The 16,307-nt window shown below is 51.2% G+C and overlaps 9 protein-coding genes across 9 annotated transcripts; 3 read left to right on the top strand and 6 right to left on the bottom strand.

Annotated features, from left to right (window-relative positions):
* Positions 1-221: 221 nt before the first annotated feature.
* On the bottom strand, positions 222-1,649 carry N7477_009106 (stearoyl-CoA 9-desaturase sdeA; the record flags this gene model as incomplete). Its single annotated transcript, XM_056970767.1, has 2 exons — positions 222-1,351; positions 1,412-1,649. 2 exons carry the CDS (start codon positions 1,647-1,649, stop codon positions 222-224), a joined length of 1,368 nt encoding a protein of 455 aa, XP_056817746.1.
* A 1,879-nt stretch (positions 1,650-3,528) lies between these two features.
* On the top strand, positions 3,529-5,302 carry N7477_009105 (nucleobase:cation symporter-2 family protein; the record flags this gene model as incomplete). Its single annotated transcript, XM_056970766.1, has 3 exons — positions 3,529-3,620; positions 3,677-4,149; positions 4,206-5,302. The coding sequence occupies 3 exons, from the start codon at positions 3,529-3,531 to the stop codon at positions 5,300-5,302; spliced, it is 1,662 nt and encodes a 553-aa protein (XP_056817745.1).
* Positions 5,303-5,458: 156 nt separating this feature from the next.
* Positions 5,459-6,721, bottom strand: N7477_009104 (MOSC domain protein; the record flags this gene model as incomplete). The annotated part of the gene is made up of 1 exon (XM_056970765.1): positions 5,459-6,721. One exon carries the CDS (start codon positions 6,719-6,721, stop codon positions 5,459-5,461), a length of 1,263 nt encoding a protein of 420 aa, XP_056817744.1.
* A 197-nt stretch (positions 6,722-6,918) lies between these two features.
* N7477_009103 (uncharacterized protein) lies at positions 6,919-8,051 on the top strand (the record flags this gene model as incomplete). The annotated part of the gene is made up of 4 exons (XM_056970764.1): positions 6,919-7,196; positions 7,243-7,295; positions 7,344-7,897; positions 7,947-8,051. 4 exons carry the CDS (start codon positions 6,919-6,921, stop codon positions 8,049-8,051), a joined length of 990 nt encoding a protein of 329 aa, XP_056817743.1.
* A 51-nt stretch (positions 8,052-8,102) lies between these two features.
* On the bottom strand, positions 8,103-9,050 carry N7477_009102 (uncharacterized protein; the record flags this gene model as incomplete). Its single annotated transcript, XM_056970763.1, has 1 exon — positions 8,103-9,050. The coding sequence occupies one exon, from the start codon at positions 9,048-9,050 to the stop codon at positions 8,103-8,105; it is 948 nt and encodes a 315-aa protein (XP_056817742.1).
* Positions 9,051-9,931: 881 nt separating this feature from the next.
* On the bottom strand, positions 9,932-10,930 carry pre8 (proteasome core particle subunit alpha 2; the record flags this gene model as incomplete). The annotated part of the gene is made up of 5 exons (XM_056970762.1): positions 9,932-10,050; positions 10,099-10,665; positions 10,719-10,769; positions 10,819-10,838; positions 10,887-10,930. 5 exons carry the CDS (start codon positions 10,928-10,930, stop codon positions 9,932-9,934), a joined length of 801 nt encoding a protein of 266 aa, XP_056817741.1.
* A 141-nt stretch (positions 10,931-11,071) lies between these two features.
* On the top strand, positions 11,072-11,966 carry N7477_009100 (E3 ubiquitin-protein ligase MARCH; the record flags this gene model as incomplete). Its single annotated transcript, XM_056970761.1, has 2 exons — positions 11,072-11,812; positions 11,862-11,966. 2 exons carry the CDS (start codon positions 11,072-11,074, stop codon positions 11,964-11,966), a joined length of 846 nt encoding a protein of 281 aa, XP_056817740.1.
* Positions 11,967-13,013: 1,047 nt separating this feature from the next.
* Positions 13,014-14,082, bottom strand: N7477_009099 (amidohydrolase family protein; the record flags this gene model as incomplete). Its single annotated transcript, XM_056970760.1, has 2 exons — positions 13,014-13,728; positions 13,781-14,082. 2 exons carry the CDS (start codon positions 14,080-14,082, stop codon positions 13,014-13,016), a joined length of 1,017 nt encoding a protein of 338 aa, XP_056817739.1.
* A 195-nt stretch (positions 14,083-14,277) lies between these two features.
* N7477_009098 (uncharacterized protein) lies at positions 14,278-15,498 on the bottom strand (the record flags this gene model as incomplete). The annotated part of the gene is made up of 2 exons (XM_056970759.1): positions 14,278-14,384; positions 14,712-15,498. The coding sequence occupies 2 exons, from the start codon at positions 15,496-15,498 to the stop codon at positions 14,278-14,280; spliced, it is 894 nt and encodes a 297-aa protein (XP_056817738.1).
* Between the last annotated feature and the right edge of the window lie 809 nt (positions 15,499-16,307).

The following is a 16,307-nucleotide window of genomic DNA, read 5'->3' as shown; positions in this document are numbered from 1 at the left end:
GACCGAGCCCCCGCATCTGCAATTTTTTTTCCTTTTTCAGTATCAGTCTATCGAGTTTACCAGTCCTACGATCACATTGGAAAAGCATGTATATGGGTAATGAAAAGGTTCGTTTCTAGTTCATGACAAATTATCTATGTGACAGCCGTTTTTAGAAATAAAAAAACAAGAACGCCCGGAACACCAGCCCACCACTCAATGCAAGGCATGTAACATTCTGTTTAAGCAGCATCCGCAGTGGGGATGGGTTCGGGGATCTTGGTCACCTGCTGTCCAGCACGAATGACGCGCTGGCCTGACTCGTCGCGAACGTATTCGGTGTTCTCCTTGTGGGAACGCTTCCAGATCTCAACCTCGCAGCCACCGCGGATCACACCAACTCGCATGGTGGAGAGGAGGTTGTGAGCGGCGTTGGAGTGGTAGTAGATACCACCGTTGAACATGGCAGTGGCGTCCTTACCAATAGCAGAGCTGATCATGGCCTTGCCACCAGGGTGGTCCTTGATGAAGTCGGTCACGTCATGAACAACACCGGCGATGGCGACGAGACCACAGCCGTTCTTGCACTGCTCGACATAGTCGTCCCACTCAAGCACAGGGAGCTGATCCAGGGGAACACCCCAGTCAAGCTTCGCACGCTTCTGGTCAATCTTCTTCTGAAGCTGCTGGACGCGGCCCTTCTCGATCTCATTGGCACGGAACTGCTTGAGATCGTAGGCGAGACCAATCTGCTTCCAACACCAGATGGTCCACTTGGTGGGGTCATACTGGTGCCACTGAATGGCGTTGCGGTAGTCCGAAGGGAACTCGTGGTGGAAGTTGTGGTAACCCTCACCCAAAGTGACCAGAGCAGTGATAACGTGATCACGGGGAGAGTTGCGGTCATCGAAGGGCTGGTCACCAAGCCAGTGAGCGAGAGAGTTGACGCAGAAAGTGGCCTGCTGCACGAAGAAGATACGCAGAATACCGGCATAGATGAAACCACCAAGCCAGTCACCCCAGCCGAGACCGGCAACTACCATGGGAACGAGGAGACCCATGCAGAAGACAACCTTGAGGTAGTGGCGGTGCTGCCAAACAACGACGGGGTCCTCGTTGAGATCGGTGATGTCGGTACGGCCGATACGCTTGGGGTTCTGCTTCATGACCATCCAGCCAAGGTGGGAATACCAGAAGCCCTTGCGGACGGAGTAGGGGTCCTTGTCAGTGTCGGTGTAACGGTGGTGAGCGCGGTGGCCGCGAGCCCACCAGCGAATGGAGCCCTCAACGGCACCTCCACCAACGAGGGAGAGCCAGATACGCAGAGGCAAAGTGGCGGAGTAAGAGCAGTGAGCCCAAAGACGGTGGTAACCTGCAATGGTCAGCCTTTCATTCAATTGTCCCAAATTTTGATGTGATTGAATTTACTTACCAGCAGTGATGCCGAGACCGGTGAGGAAGTAGTAAAAAACGGCCCAGATAGCAGTCTTCAGCTGCAATGGCGTCCAGAAGGCCTGGATGCAGCCGATGGCCGGGATGCCGAGAATGAGGAAGACATTCAACCAGTTGACATGCTTGTACCAGTTGTTGCGAGTGATAGGCGTGTCGGCGATGTGCACCTTCTTGGTGTCGGGTGCCCGAGGGCGAGAAACCTCAGCCTTAGTCGACATGTTGATGATGTGGAGGAAAAAAGAAGGTATGAAAGGGTCGGGACAAGAGCTTTTTTATATGAGGGACCCACTTAGGACCAACGTTGGGGAGGAGTAGAGAAAGCAGGGATTGATCGCCAACGGATACGGGGAAGAACGCTTTTTTCCACCCGACTCGATCACAAGGGCCGAGGCTAGAAAGGTGAAGAGCGGCGCAGAGGAAGGAATGGGAGCAGATCAGTTATTCAATTCGACGAGTGGCGACATTCAGCGTTCCGAATGAAGTCGAATGTTGGGTCCGCCCCAACACTTTGTGGCCTGAGGCAGTACTTCTGTAATCACGTCTGTTTTCGGGCGACCTTTTCCTTATCAGACCACACATAACCTGTCGATGGACAGCTATGGTCTGGTCTGGTCTGGTCTGAGACTGTACAGGCGGCCGCGTGGGCTGATCTAATAACCTATGGGATGATGTTTGTTGATAATAGGAGCTGATGGTGGGTGGGACTCGAGCTGCTTGCATTCGAACTGCCATATGGCGACCGTTGTATAGCCTGTACTACAGCCTGAGGCATCTGCTGGTTTCATCGAGATGCATTGATGCATTGACTCATGCTGGGGCAAATCCAGACGGCTTTGTCCAGGCAACATATTTGTCTTCAGAAGACAAGGTGGTTGCAATTCCCACTCGTGAAAACATGACCCTTCATGACCCCTTTCTGACCCTTACTGGTGACATGCCATCGGACTGGCTGTCATTACTGGTCAAGGCACTTGCCACTTTTTGCAAATCATTCCCTTTCTCTCTGGTAGACCTCAATTCCCTTGGACCACCACCCAATCCACTCTTGATGATTTTGTTGACTTGTTGATGTTTCCGGTCTTACTTTGCCCATTTTCGAAGTTATTCGCACGGCCCCGGGTATTACCCGGACCTGCGTCAGGTCGGGTGGCGAGTCAACGAAAACTAACGAAATTTCACGAAAACTAAGAACCTTTCAGTGAAATGGGCGTCAATCATAACATCATATTGACGTGAGATTCGAGGCTATGCATCGGCCCCGAAATACGAAGAAGGTTCGAGCTTGTGTGCGCGCCGAGGCAGCTGAGTAACTCAGATGTCACCTTTGTTCAACCTGAGGAGGATGGGACGGCACACGTGACTCAAGTATTTCCCGAATGGGAGGGGGGCCCGGCTTACTAATCAGGGAGCTGAGACGGACTCGTCTTGGTACTTGAGATCGTACTTTGAAAGTCCCAATAGAGTGTGCATGTTTCAGGGTTACAAACCCAGGCGTTGAACTACCGACCTTAGGATAGACCTTCCTCCACGATAAGAATCGGCGCCTTCCACTGTCCACGGCAGTCTCCGCCCATGTCAAACCCTCTAGAAAGATAAACCCAAGATAAACCCCAGATATCCTTGATACGGGGGCGTCGAATGACCAGGGGAGATTCGGCTCCAGGGACCGCATGCCTAGCGCTAGCACCGCCCGGAACACCCGAGACGCATCTGTGCCCCGCCATGCGTGTTCAACTACACGGAGGAATATAGACGAGAAGGGTGAGCCACTTTAGTCGACGGCTTAACATTCCAGGGCTTATCTTGTGACTTCCCGAACGAGTCTAGATCGGACTGCTGATTGGCGAGGGGATGGGGGGTTCAAGGATCCACGGAAGATAAGTGTGTCCCCTGTCCGAGAAGAGTAAGTCGAGAGGTGAGATTTATGCGATGAGGTTGCTAATTGCGGGCCTGGACATCTTATCGGATCCACTCTCCACACTTTGGCCTCCGATCGTGGGTTTTTGTGGGAGAGATTTGTATATAGAGTCTCCGTGAGTCGCACGGTTCTATCCACTTCAAGCTCAATTCAAGTCCATTGAATTCATTAAATCCATCATGGATGGTCCAGATCAGATCGGGCCGGATCACAGGCCTCGGCGCTCCTTCAAAGACAACCTAAATCGTGCCGTAAAGAAGTTCACTACACGGTATGACTCAAAGGGATCATATTTCCATCTTAATATCCGACTAACTTGTCGCAAAGGGAGGGCCTCGTCGGTGACTACGACTACGCATATCTGTTTATTCCCCGCCTGCCGTTCACCAAGCGCCCCCGCAAATCCGCCCCATTCTTTGGTCTCGAAGACAGCGTCCCTGTTTGCCTTGCACTGATCCTGGGTCTGCAACATGCCCTCGCCATGTTGGCCGGTGTCATCTCACCACCTATTATCCTCTCCGGTACATTGGGTGCCAACTTCGGCAGTGAATACTCTCAGTATCTGGTCTCCACTTCCTTGGTGGTTTGTGGCATTTTGAGTGCCGTGCAAATGTGTCGGTTCCATGTGCGAGGAACAAAGTACTTCATTGGAACTGGCTTGCTATCCGTGGTTGGGACTTCCTTCTCGACAATTACTGTCGCCGAGGGAGCCTTCAGTCAGATGTACAAGTCGGGCTATTGTCCTACTGCGGCCGATGGGACCAAGTTGCCATGTCCGGATGGATATGGTGCCTTGCTCGGTACTTCTTGTCTCTGTGCGTTATTGGAGATCGGTCTGTCGTTCATGAGCAGCAAGGTCCTGGCGCGCGTCTTCCCCTCCGCTTGTTACTGGTCCTGACTGTTCTGTTGATCGGTGCTTCGCTCATCAAGTCCGCCATGCAGGACTGGGGCGGTGGTTCATCTTGTTATCCTAGCGGATCGACCAGGCCGATGTGTCCCAGTGCGGATGCGCCTCACGCTCTGCCCTGGGGAAGCCCCGAGTTCATTGGTCTCGGTTTCCTCGTGTTCGTAACGATCATTTTGTGTGAGCGCTTCGGCCCTCCTATCCTGAAGAGTTGCGCCGTCGTGGTCGGCTTGCTGGTCGGATCTGTTGTTGCGGCTGCCTGCAACTACTTCGAGAGGTCTGGCATTGACGTTGCTCCGGTGGCATCTTTTGCCTGGGTCCATACTTTCAAATTGAGCATTTACCCACCTCTGATTCTTCCACTACTAGCGCTCTACGTTGTCATTATGATGGAGTCGATCGGTGATATCACTGCAACCTGCGATGTCTCCCGCCTCCAGGTCGAGGGTGGTACCTTCGACTCCCGCATCCAGGGTGGTGTTCTTGGTAACGGACTCACCTGCCTCATTGCCGGCTTGATGACCATCAGTCCCATGTCTGTCTTCGCACAGAATAACGGTGTCATCGCTTTGACCAAGTGCGCTAACCGTACAGCCGGTTACTGCTGCTGCTTCTTCTTGATTGTCATGGGCATTTTCTCCAAATTTGCCGCTGCACTGGTCTCCATCCCCAGCGCCGTCCTCGGAGGCATGACTAGTTTCTTATTCAGTAGTGTTGCTGTCTCTGGTATTCGCATCATCGCGACCATCGACTTCAACCGCCGCAACCGCTTCATTATTACCGCCAGCTTCGCCCTGGGAATGGGTATCACCCTCGTCCCCGATTGGTGGTTCTATGTCTTCACTTACAGTGGAGATAACCACTCTTTGGAAGGTCTACTCAATGCCGTCGACCTTGTCATGGAGAATGGTTTCGCCGTGACTGCCATTGCTGGCGTCATCTTGAACTTGATTATACCCGAGGAAGACGATGATATTAGTCCCGTCCTCAATGCTAGCGAGTCCGATGAGTTGGAACCTACACCTGCTCCAGAGCCTGTCAAGGCCTGATTATGTCCTGTTATTTACCCATACCCCCATGATCTCATTTAGCTTTAGCCTTTTCACTTCAATCATACATTGTCATATATACATATGGTTCATTCTACATAATTCCCTTTCTTCATTTCCATCCTCTTCCCTTCGAAAAGTAATACATTTATATATTCAAACACCCTCAACAACCTCACCAGGCGCTAGCATCTTAATATATCGATGCTGCCCCCTCTCCAACACAGCAATTTCATCTCCACAAACGACTCTCCATCCCTGCAACGCCGGAACAAGCTGCATCCCAAGACACGCATTTGTCCTATCCCCCTCATCTATCCGTCTATAAGCCTTCAACGTCCGATCCGGCTCAACACCATGCCGCTCCCCAGACTCAGGATCCACATTCGGCAACCGACACCGTACAGTCCGACACGCAGCGTAGATCTCAACTCCGCCAATCTCTATCCGCTTCCAACTATCTTCTTCAAAGGCCCCGGGTCCTTGCGTAATTATATTCGCGCGAAATCGCCGGATACTTAGCTTTGGAATTGCGTGTGCACATTTCATCGCCACATCCCGATGACTGCTTAGGTTGAGTAGATGGATTGGATATGCGTCTGCGAATGCCGTGGTCGGTTGGAATCCTATCTCCTGCGCGCGGGGTGCGTTGCGATAAATCTGGCGTAAATGGATTGGGTTTGCGCGAAAAAGGGTTAACGGGGATTCAGATGAATTGAAGCCTAGATAGGTGTGTAATGATGGTGGGAGGAGAGAGCCGTAGTCCCAGGCTAAAGGCTTGTCTTTCCATATTTGGACTGGCAGGAGCGGGAATTTGGTGTCACTGGGTGGAACGAGGGGGACGCTGAATCTCTGCCGTGAATCGAGAAGTTTCAAGGCCATGGCTAGGTTCAAAATTACACCCGTATACCCTGTTGGTACGAGACGCGGATATGAGATTATCATCTCGCCTTGGATGGTTGAGTCGTAGCCTGGCGATGAAGGGTCTGGAACCCAGATCTCGGGATGGATCAGTGCGAGACGTTGGAAGCCTGCATTCCGTAGAGTACGACAGTTCCAGCCATCAGCTGTGTTCTCGGCAAACATGAATTGGCGGTCGAATTCTAGGCCTGTGGGCACGACATTGGAGGCTTGAAGCTCGATGCCGCCGCATGATTTAAGCGGGTAGGTGAAAAGTGCTTTGACGCGCCAGGTTGGGCGGCCTTGGACATCGTACTCATTTGGCACGCCTGTGTTGTATTTTGGGTCGAATTCATCGTCGAGATTGCTTGTCCCTTCTGGGAGGCCGAGTCGGCGACACCCTTTGGGATAGGACTGGCTGGGCGAGAACAGCACCAGTGCTGGAAGAATACAGATAATTATAACCAAGATTGAGGTCGCATCCCCTAGGGAATAGTCCCAGCTTATTGGGATTGACATAGGGTCATGAATGTGAATATAAGGTGATCGTATGGCTCCAGATTCTCGAGAGTCGCGTTTTCTGTCGAAATTGGACCCACCGATCGATCGATCCACTTTTCGACTACAGAACTGCGTCAGCGAACATTTAGTCCCTGGCGAGATGTGTCGGGCGGCGTGATTGAGATGTTCTACTACTCGGCTTAAATCAATGCGCCATGAGCATCAACAGAGAATTGGGTCTCGACAGCCAGGACTCGCGTAAGTTGCTCCGCGAACCGGACCCCACAGACACGCTGATAGCAGTAGTGCCCGTGGTCTCCATTTCGGCCTCACAGTCTCTCAACGCCTCAGCATCGTCCAGAACCCCCATCAGCACAGGACTGACGCGTCTGGACGAGGCCCTTGATGGTCTGGATCAAGGGCGCGGGGGCATCCTGCGCGGACAGGTGGCCGAGGCATTCGGGCCACCAGGCGCGGGCAAGACCTCATTTGCGTGAGTTTCTCTCTTGATACTAGCAAATTAAACTGATCCGGACTAGTCTCAATATTGCCGCGCAAGCAATTCGTGATGGTGGAAAGGTCGTTTGGATCGGTAAGCGACTCCTCCCAGTAGATGGCATCTAGCTCACTCTCCATCCAGACACGGGCTCGCCATTACCCGCCCACAGAATCCAGGCAATGACAGCCAGCCTGGACAGCGTGATTCATTTCCGAGCCCATACGCTCCCACATCTCTTAGCACTTTTGATGCGTCCACCCAAGGGGTTCCCGCCGGAAGAAACCTCCCTCATTGTCATCGACTCAGTCTCGTCTCTTTTCCCATCTTACTTTCCCAATGCCGCAGAGCTCAAGGAACGGCTGACCCAGGGCAAGATTGCCGATAAGGCCCAGCTGCAATGGCTTCTGAATCGGAAGTGGAATGTCGCTAGCGAGTTGGCTACTCATCTCGCACGTCTCGCAGCTCGCAATATTGCAGTGCTGGCTGTGAATCAGACTCATACTAAGATCAAAGGCCAGCCACGTGCGACGCTGTATCCTCTTGTAGCGGGCGGGGCCTGGGAGACTAATGTCCAGACGCGCATTGTTTTGTATCGTGATCTCCCAGACGCGAGGTTTGCCGAAGTTACCAAGCGGAGTGGGAAGACGTTACCAGTTCGAGTACCGGAGTTGATCGTCCAATTCCGGATCGAGTCGGTGGGTCCTTCGGGTCTCGAATCTACTGAGGTCTTACTGACATGTACAGAACGGCCTCCACGAGGTGGAAAGACAAAACGAAATCAAATCTCCCGACCCTACACCTAGTCGCAAGCGCAAAGCTGAGAATGAAATCGCCGAACAGTCAAGATGAAGACTCAGAAGGCGAATACGAATGGATGGAAGAGACTTTGCTCGACAAGGATTAGCTATTATGATTCCCGGACTCTACAAACGCCCTACTTTCCACAATCTCCCCATGGGGCTCCACCTCGGGCTGATCATCGTCTTGATCCGCCGTCTGATGCGTGAAAGAACATAATGGCAGCGTATCAGCAATAGCAATGGACATCGGATGTCTCGACCCCTGAATCAAATCCACCAGCTTGCCCAACACCGCAAACTCAAGCTTGAGTTTCAGCGAGTATATAAACCCCTTCAGCGTGATCTGCACTGCATAGAAATTGGCATACTCCAATCCTAGCAGGAGCAAATCCATGGCAATGATGGCGAAGTTGATCCCGATCAATTGATACATGATCGATCGTGTATCAGGACGCGTCGCCGACTCAGCACCGATCCGAAGCAATTTCACCGTCTCAATTACATACAGTGTCGAGATCAAACTCTCCTGAATCGTGAACCCGGTCAACTGAATCTTCTCCATAACATTATACCCCTGCACCCATGCAATCTCCCCACTATGGACGATGTTCGCCCCGTAGGTCAAGATCGTCGTGGGAACATGCAGTAAGAAGAAATTGGCAACAATCAACCATAATACTCGACGAAGGACTTTCTCATCCCGCAACACAAGGTGGAGCCGCGAGTATAATACGATGGATTGTCCGGTGACCATGGTCCACCACCCGATCGTGAGCACAGTAACTGATAAGACCGAGTCGGCGCGCGTGAAGAATTTCATCAGGAAGCCTATCGAGTACGGCACTACGCCTAGGCATCCCGATGCGAGGAGCGACCAGAAGTAGAGGCCTTGCCAGCGTCGGAATGTAGATGGCACGAGGACGACTAGTTCTGCGACGTTGTAGCATGATAATCCGATGAACGTCACTAGTGTCATTTGGAGGACGTCGCCTTCTGAAGCTAGTGCGCCAGATATCCCGTCTAGGAGGTCTTGGGATGGGTCGATCATGACTTCTATTTGGTCATGGTAGAGGGGTGTCGTGGGGGCAAGGCTTAATGAGAATGGGTCTAAAGGGGGGGCATTCTCCATGTCACACAGACTGGTTGCCTAGGCGCGTAAGTGACTGATTTGTAGCATGCTCAGATTGGAAATAATACTGGGGCATTCATCGACCTAGAATGTGATTTGTATGTCTGGGTTACAAGGAAGCTGCTATTGTCAATTCGCGCAGGTTGGGTTTGAGGTTAAGTAGGCGAAGCGGATTCCCTACTTGGAGATTTTACAAAGTCGCACCATTTTCCCTTGCTGCCTTACAGCTACGGTATGGGTAACAGGCCGTGCCATTTGTGGAATTATTATGCAAATATCCATCGGTGAGATAGGTCTGGCACTCTGCTTAATGGGAGGAATGCGAGCAGTCCAGTAAGAAAAATGATAGATCCACAGTGCAGTTCAATGTTTCGACCATTCAAGAATACGCGAAGAAATCATCGGATGAGTAGTCTTCATTTTGTGATAGGTGTTGTTTTCTACTTTGCTTATGTTGTCGCTGCATCCTGGGCTGTTTAAAGCTAGCAGTGAGTAAAGTAAGGTCTCTCTGTTTCTGTTTGGACGTACACCCCTACTCGTTGTAAAACTCGCTTGTATATGTTAAGGGATTGAAGGTGGAAGGTCTGCGCCAGGAATATAAAGATGCCAAGGAAAGAGCGAGAGAAGAGAATGTTAAACGATACAGCTTACGGGCAACTCTTGTTGTCCTTCAGAACGCAGATGCCGCCGAATACCGTGGTATGAGCTTGGGCGCTTACGACTAGAGACGGATCGTGAACATTTATGAATGTTTCTCATTTGCTAGGTCATTGCAACAAAGTCATTCCCATTGTAGCTGCTCACAGATTGGTCAAGTAGTCCTCAATCTGCTCCTTAGTCAACTTCCTGAATCGGGGTCCCTGAGCACCCTCAACACCCTCATAGCCCAACAGGTGGTCCGCCGGCGGGCCAACAATTCCTACTTCCGTCAGCCTTTATCATCGACCTCGCAAAACATACAACATACCGATCTCTATCGTGTCCCCGTTCATTTCGCCCTCAATCGTCTCCTTGAGCGTCAACAACGCAATGTGGATAGCATCCTCCAGCTCCAGACCCTCGGTGTACCGCTTCTCAAGGAAAGTCTTCGCGCTGGTAGCGTGCTTGCCGATGGCCGTCGCCTTCCAAGGATAGTAGCTGCCACTAGGATCAACCTGGTACAGACTAGGTCCGCCCTTGAGGATACCGCCAGTCTTGCCGCCCTGGCCTTCTTCAGGCTCGACACCTTCGTCCCAGCCTGCAACCAGCAGACTGACACCGTACGGCCGAACACCTCCGGACTGCGTGGCCTCTTGCACCACGCGCGCCACGTCCTGCACCAGTATCCGTGTGGGAGGGTACTCGTTGTAGATGCGCTTGTAGCCCGTGTGTGAAACCTTTCGCGCCTTGTCCACTAGGACCCGGTAGTCGGGACCCATGCCGGCGTACACCATTCCGATGTCTGGGGTGATCAGCGAGATTTTCGAGAGAGAAGGCGGATCGATCAAAGGCGAGGAGGATTTCTTTTCGGTGGCCAGGACAATTCCATTGGTAGCTGTCGTGGTCAGTGATGGAAAGGTAAGCGAAGTCATTGATTTGGCATGGTACCTTTGATGCCGAGGGCTGTGACACCCTGGTTGACAGCGTTCAAGGCATATTCTGTGAGTTCATTAATGCGTGCTCCTTAGATCTAATTTGTTGATCTTACCAATCTGCACCAGCTTGCCGCTATTCATGTTGTTAGTCGTCGTCAATCATTGGGCCAAGGGCACATACCTGGGCGAGAAGGTCGTCAGGGAGAAGGAGTATCGGTCAGCCATATTTTGATGTCTGATCAAAAAACACGGCGAGGGATGAATTAAAGAGGTGCAGGTGTAGGCAGACGAGGGTGACGTTTGGGGGAAGCTCAGGTGTGAGCTGCCAAGGCGGTGAGCTCCATCGGGTTAGGCCACTTCCCATAAATGCAGTGGAGCTTTTTCACACAAACTTCCCTCATCTTTCCCATGTCCGATGACGAGACAATACAGCCAGAGCCGGCTCAGGACTTTGAGTTTGCAGAGACTGCAGACTCGGCAGATCCGGCCTACCCTCCTCGAGTCTGTCGAATTTGCCTAGAATCCGTTTCGCCCACCCTCCAGCCCTCGGAATTTCTCCAGAGACCTCGCGTTGTGTATGAATCGGAAGACTCCGGCCGCTTGCTTAGCCCCTGCCAATGCAAAGGCTCCTCGAGATATGTGCACGAAAACTGCCTGCAGACATGGCGGCACGCGGACCCCCGATACGGCGCGAGGAACTACTGGCAGTGCCCGACCTGCGGCTTTCAGTATCGGCTACAACGTCTAACCTGGGCGAGGTGGATCAGTAGTGCTGGCACACAGCTCCTCCTCACCATCGCCATTTTAATGTTTACTGTTTTCATTCTTGGTTTTGTTGCTGACCCAATCCTTGATTTGTACCTCGGCCCCATTGACATCGATGTCTACGAGTTGGAAGAGGAGCTTAACACAGACGCGTCATGGATTGCCCATCTTGCCAAAGGAGTGGCTTCTCTCGGTCTTTTGTCTATTGCCAGGTCGATCTGGGTATTTTCTCCGTTCTGGAGCCCGCGCTCGGGGATATTGGCTGGCCGCACGACAGGACGAGACCGAGCTCGCTCTCTCAATTGGTTGGTCATTGTCGTCGGCGTTGGCACCTTTCTCTGGGTATGTACAACGCATCATGATCAACACTGGTCACTACTAACCTGCTCAGGCTGTTTACAAAGGTGTACGGTCCTGGAGTAAACGAACACTAGAAAAGGCGGGCGAAAGAGTGATGGATGTGTCTTTACCAGAGGACGATGTAAAAACCGAATGATCGCACTACTTAAAGTTGCCGTGCTTTACCAATGGCACGTTGATTAGTCGATGTGCGAAGAAACATGTTGTCTTCATTAACTCTACGTGCGTCTTGTCTGCGAGGCTTGTTGGCGTGACATTTGGAACGTTTTGTTCCTCGTCGCGCTCTTGCTTCTTTTTGTCAGGCAAACGTCGAGGGGAAGACATAGCCACTGCTTGATTCCATGGACACGTCCTTGTCTCACGACTGCCCTTACGACGGTTCGGATCGAGGAGTGGTAAACTCATTAGTCTAATTCTATTTTCTTTTCTTCATCTTTCATCCACCGGGTCTCTCCACCTTTCACCCTTACACCTCATCTCGGAATCACAATCTCATTATAAACATAATTCAATACATTTATAAAATTGATCATATGAGGATCTTCACCTCGTGTTTCACTTTGCCCGAGCTGAGTCCCAAATAACCCTTCTCGAGAACATCGAAGAACTGCTCTCAAGCCCAAAGCTGCGCAAGGAATCACATATTCTCTCTGTGAATATGACCAAAAAAGTTATAATATGAACTTTACCCTGTTTCGCCAGTCGGAGAATTGTCTCAATGCCGAGGATTCACGTGAGGCTAATGGAAACGCACTAGGCCTTCTGGAATAGATAGTGCTCGTCAACAATCAGATCCACGGGTCATTGAGCAAGTCTACGTTTGTCATCAAGATACTGGAACGAATTGACCAAGAGCAAGAACCCGGAAAAGCGCTTTCGTAGAATGGCACACGCTGTATCCGTGTGTGGCAAAGACCTTTTTATTCTGCTTTCAATCTTTACTGACCCTAGCAATGTGACCAAACACCGCTCTACAGGGCAGAGCTTCCTTGCCTGTTTTCCACTGAATTCATTCACCCCGAAACCCTTCGAGCGTATTAGTTAGACCATTTTTATAAATCTGACACAACTTTAACGGACCAAGTAGGATGTATTCACGAGGGTGAGTGTCATGCATGGAAGTACTTATGTTCGTAAAATCCGACAACCATACATACAACCCTAGATCCAACGTCCAAACCCCTCAAGCATTCCAATCCTTATAAGCCCCCAACTTAAACAACTTCTGCGCATTTCCCCTCCCAATCTTAACCTTGTCCACCTCATTCAAAGCCAACCCATCAAACCAAACACACCCATCCTCAAAAGTCTCAAACGGATAATCAATCGAGAACAAAATCCGATCCGCCCCAACCTCAGCCAAACAAAAATTCAATGTCGTAGTCGAGAAGTGCCCACTAGTAGTGATCCAAAGATTCTCCGCAAAATATTCCCGAATCGTCTTCTTACATGTCTCCTGCAATCCGAGCAACTTCTTCCGATCTTCGAACCAGTGATTGATTCTCCACATATCAAAAGGGATATGTTCGCCCAGATGGCCTAGAATTACTTGGAGTTTCGGGTGTCGGTCGAAGATCCCATTCGTTACCATTCCCAGGACGTGGAGGGAGACGCCCTGCGCGAAGGAGAGCGGCGGACCGACGAGCCATTTCCGGTCTGCCCAGAGCTTCTCGTAGATTGTTCCTGTTGGATTGCGCGGGTGCAGGTATAGGGGTACGTCGAGTTCGGTGCAGGTGGACCAGAAGATGTCCCAGGAGGGGTTGTCGTAGAAGATCATCTCGTCGCCGTCGGGACCAGCGCGTTGCGTGTCGTTTACTAGGGCGCCCAGGAAACCGTGCTGAGTTACGCAGCGGCGAAGTTCTTGAGCTGCTTCGTTGGGGTCGTGCATTGATAGCGTACTGGTTTTGTTAGGTGGATTGTGTCTATGAAGCGAGGGAGAAGGGGACATACGCAAATGCAGCGAACTGATCAGGATGCGCTTTCACTTTCTCCGCGATATAATCGTTGATCTCAACAGCCAGAGCTTGGGCATCCTTGGGATCCCAGATATCTTGCACGCCCGGCGCTGTGTATGAAAGAATTTGAAGGCCGACGCCGTGCTTCTCGGCGAAGTTTAACCGGATGGAATCGACGTCGTTGATCTCAGCGACATGCTTATCCACATCCGTCGCGAACAAGCCTGCCCACCAACGAGTCTTCTCCTTGAATCGAGGTAGCGCAAACGCTTCTTCGAGGGCGATCTTTCCAAGCATGATGGTGTGTAGGGAATGATCCTTGAAAGTGACGGGCGTCAGGGCGGATGGGAACCGCGGTTTATATGCTTGTCCAGATAGTCTCTCGTGCCCCGCACTTTCGGATCGATGTCCATCTTTTTGCTAAGGGTTGAAGGTACGTAAGTGAGCTTCGGAAGGAATTCATCGGCTCGTATCCGACGGCGTCGGTCCACCTCAAATGCCAGCTCCACCTCCGCATTTGGCGGGCGTTGGCGGCTCAGCACTGCGGGGCTGGTGTGCCATCCGACGGTCTTGCAGGTCTAGATGGTCAAGTTCTCGTCCTAGCTAGAGAGTAAAGCGATGCTACGGATCGACACATCGTTTGAAATATTAAGAATTGTCGGAAGATGCGTGCCGATGGTTATCTCTGGTCTCATGAAACTATTCATTTGATTCCCCGAGAATCCACGTTTTCTTGTACAACCAAACCCTATGGCATGTACAACCATTGGGTTATTATTGTATGCTTGCATAATGATGCGTCAACTAATTCGTACTTGTCATCAACAATCCGATCCCTGTGTATCCATCTAAATACAAAGATATAGCCCGGGAGATCATGAATCACGACCACCCAGACGAGGGACAATCAGCTTGCCAAGCTAAACCCCCTTGCGACCCGTTCGAATGTACAAGCGAAACCAACATCCCCAAAACAGCAAACTCAAGCTTCAACTTGATACTATACACCATGGCCTTGAGAATCACCTGCGTGAAATAATACCCCACATACTCCAGAACCACCAGGCTCGTGTCCATCAAGATAGCAGCCACGTTAATCGCAAGCAGCTCGTATAATATCTTATGTCGCTTCTTGTCGTCGTTGGGGCTCAGTCGGATCATTCGGACCGTGTCATAGATGTAGATTGTTGAGATCAGAGTTTCTTGTGCCGAGAACCAGGTGAGTTGGATTCGTTCCATCGCTTGAAAACCTCGGCTCCAGCTTGGCGTGAGCACATAGCTTGAGCCGATATTAAGGGTGATTGTTGGGACGAGAATGAAGAATAGGCTGGCCATTATCAACAACCGTACGGACCGGAGGACAATGCGACTCTGTGAGATGAGATGGAGGCGGGAGTAGAGGACGATGGATTGGTTCGGGACCATCATTACGAATCCGATATTGGATAGGACTAGTGACAGCCATAGTGGACCGATTGAGAAAAATTGAAATGCTGGACCTATCGTTCCTGGGACGACTCCCAGGACGGCGGAGGTGAGCAGTGCCCAGAAATATAGACTGTGATAACGGCGGAAACTGAGTGGGATGATAATTCCTAGCTCGACGGCATTATATAGTGCTATCGCCATGAACACGATAAGAGCAATCCCCAGCACTTGGTTGCCGGGCCCGGCTTGGAAGAGCGTCGCCGGCACCTGCTCGAGGTGCGACATATTGGACGCGGTGGGAGGGCGTGCCTGGGGGGCATGATGTTGTTGGGGTGTGGCAATGGAATTACGTTCTGGTTATACGGCTCGCGGAGAGGGGAAAAGGGAGAGTTTTGAGGCCAAGCTTAAAATGGCATGGCGACTCTGATAACCATGAATATTGTGAATGGAACTCCAATTATTCGATGCGGATGGTTGAGGAGGCGCGCGCCACGGATGGCGGTACGTCATGAAAAACGGGAAACCCAATGACTCGAACTGGAAGTGTTTCTCCCCAATTCGGAAGAATGGTTCTGGAAAAGAAGGCGTGGCCCTTCTAATTGCACTTTGGAAGAAATGGATGATGCTCGAATGAGTACTAATTATACACTACACTGTCATTTGCGCGAATCAACCTTCACCGATAGCGCCAGAACGGGGTCGCCGATCACCGTCATCTTCGTCATCATCTAGAGCTGGGAAAAAGCACAGGGTAACCATGGATGACATTTTGGTGAGAATTCTAAACTTGGGTCGAGTTAAACTGCGAACTTGCTCTCACTGAAAGTGTCTAGTAAAAGCGACTAGACCAACAACAATGAATGGGAAATTATACAGTGGCAAGCTGCTGATCCTATATGTGCTGGGCTGTACATAGGGACATTCAACATCGTCTAATTCATGCACAGCACCAAGAGCGTGATAGCGACGATCTCAGAGCGAAGCAGGACTGCTGGCGTACAAGCTATGCCATCTGCCCCACTTGTCCCAATCAACGTTGATTTCTGTCTGATGGTAGTCTGAAGACTTGGAAACACCACTTTCATCGACTTGTA

The sequence above is a fragment of the Penicillium maclennaniae genome, assembly GCF_028827695.1.
Source record: "Penicillium maclennaniae strain IBT 15551 chromosome Unknown utg000008l:1.0-3552695.0:1.0-3555053.0, whole genome shotgun sequence".
In the NCBI taxonomy this organism is placed as follows: Eukaryota; Fungi; Ascomycota; class Eurotiomycetes; order Eurotiales; family Aspergillaceae; genus Penicillium; species Penicillium maclennaniae.
Note: the sequence above shows the minus strand (reverse complement) of the source record. Positions and strands in the feature narration are given on the sequence as shown.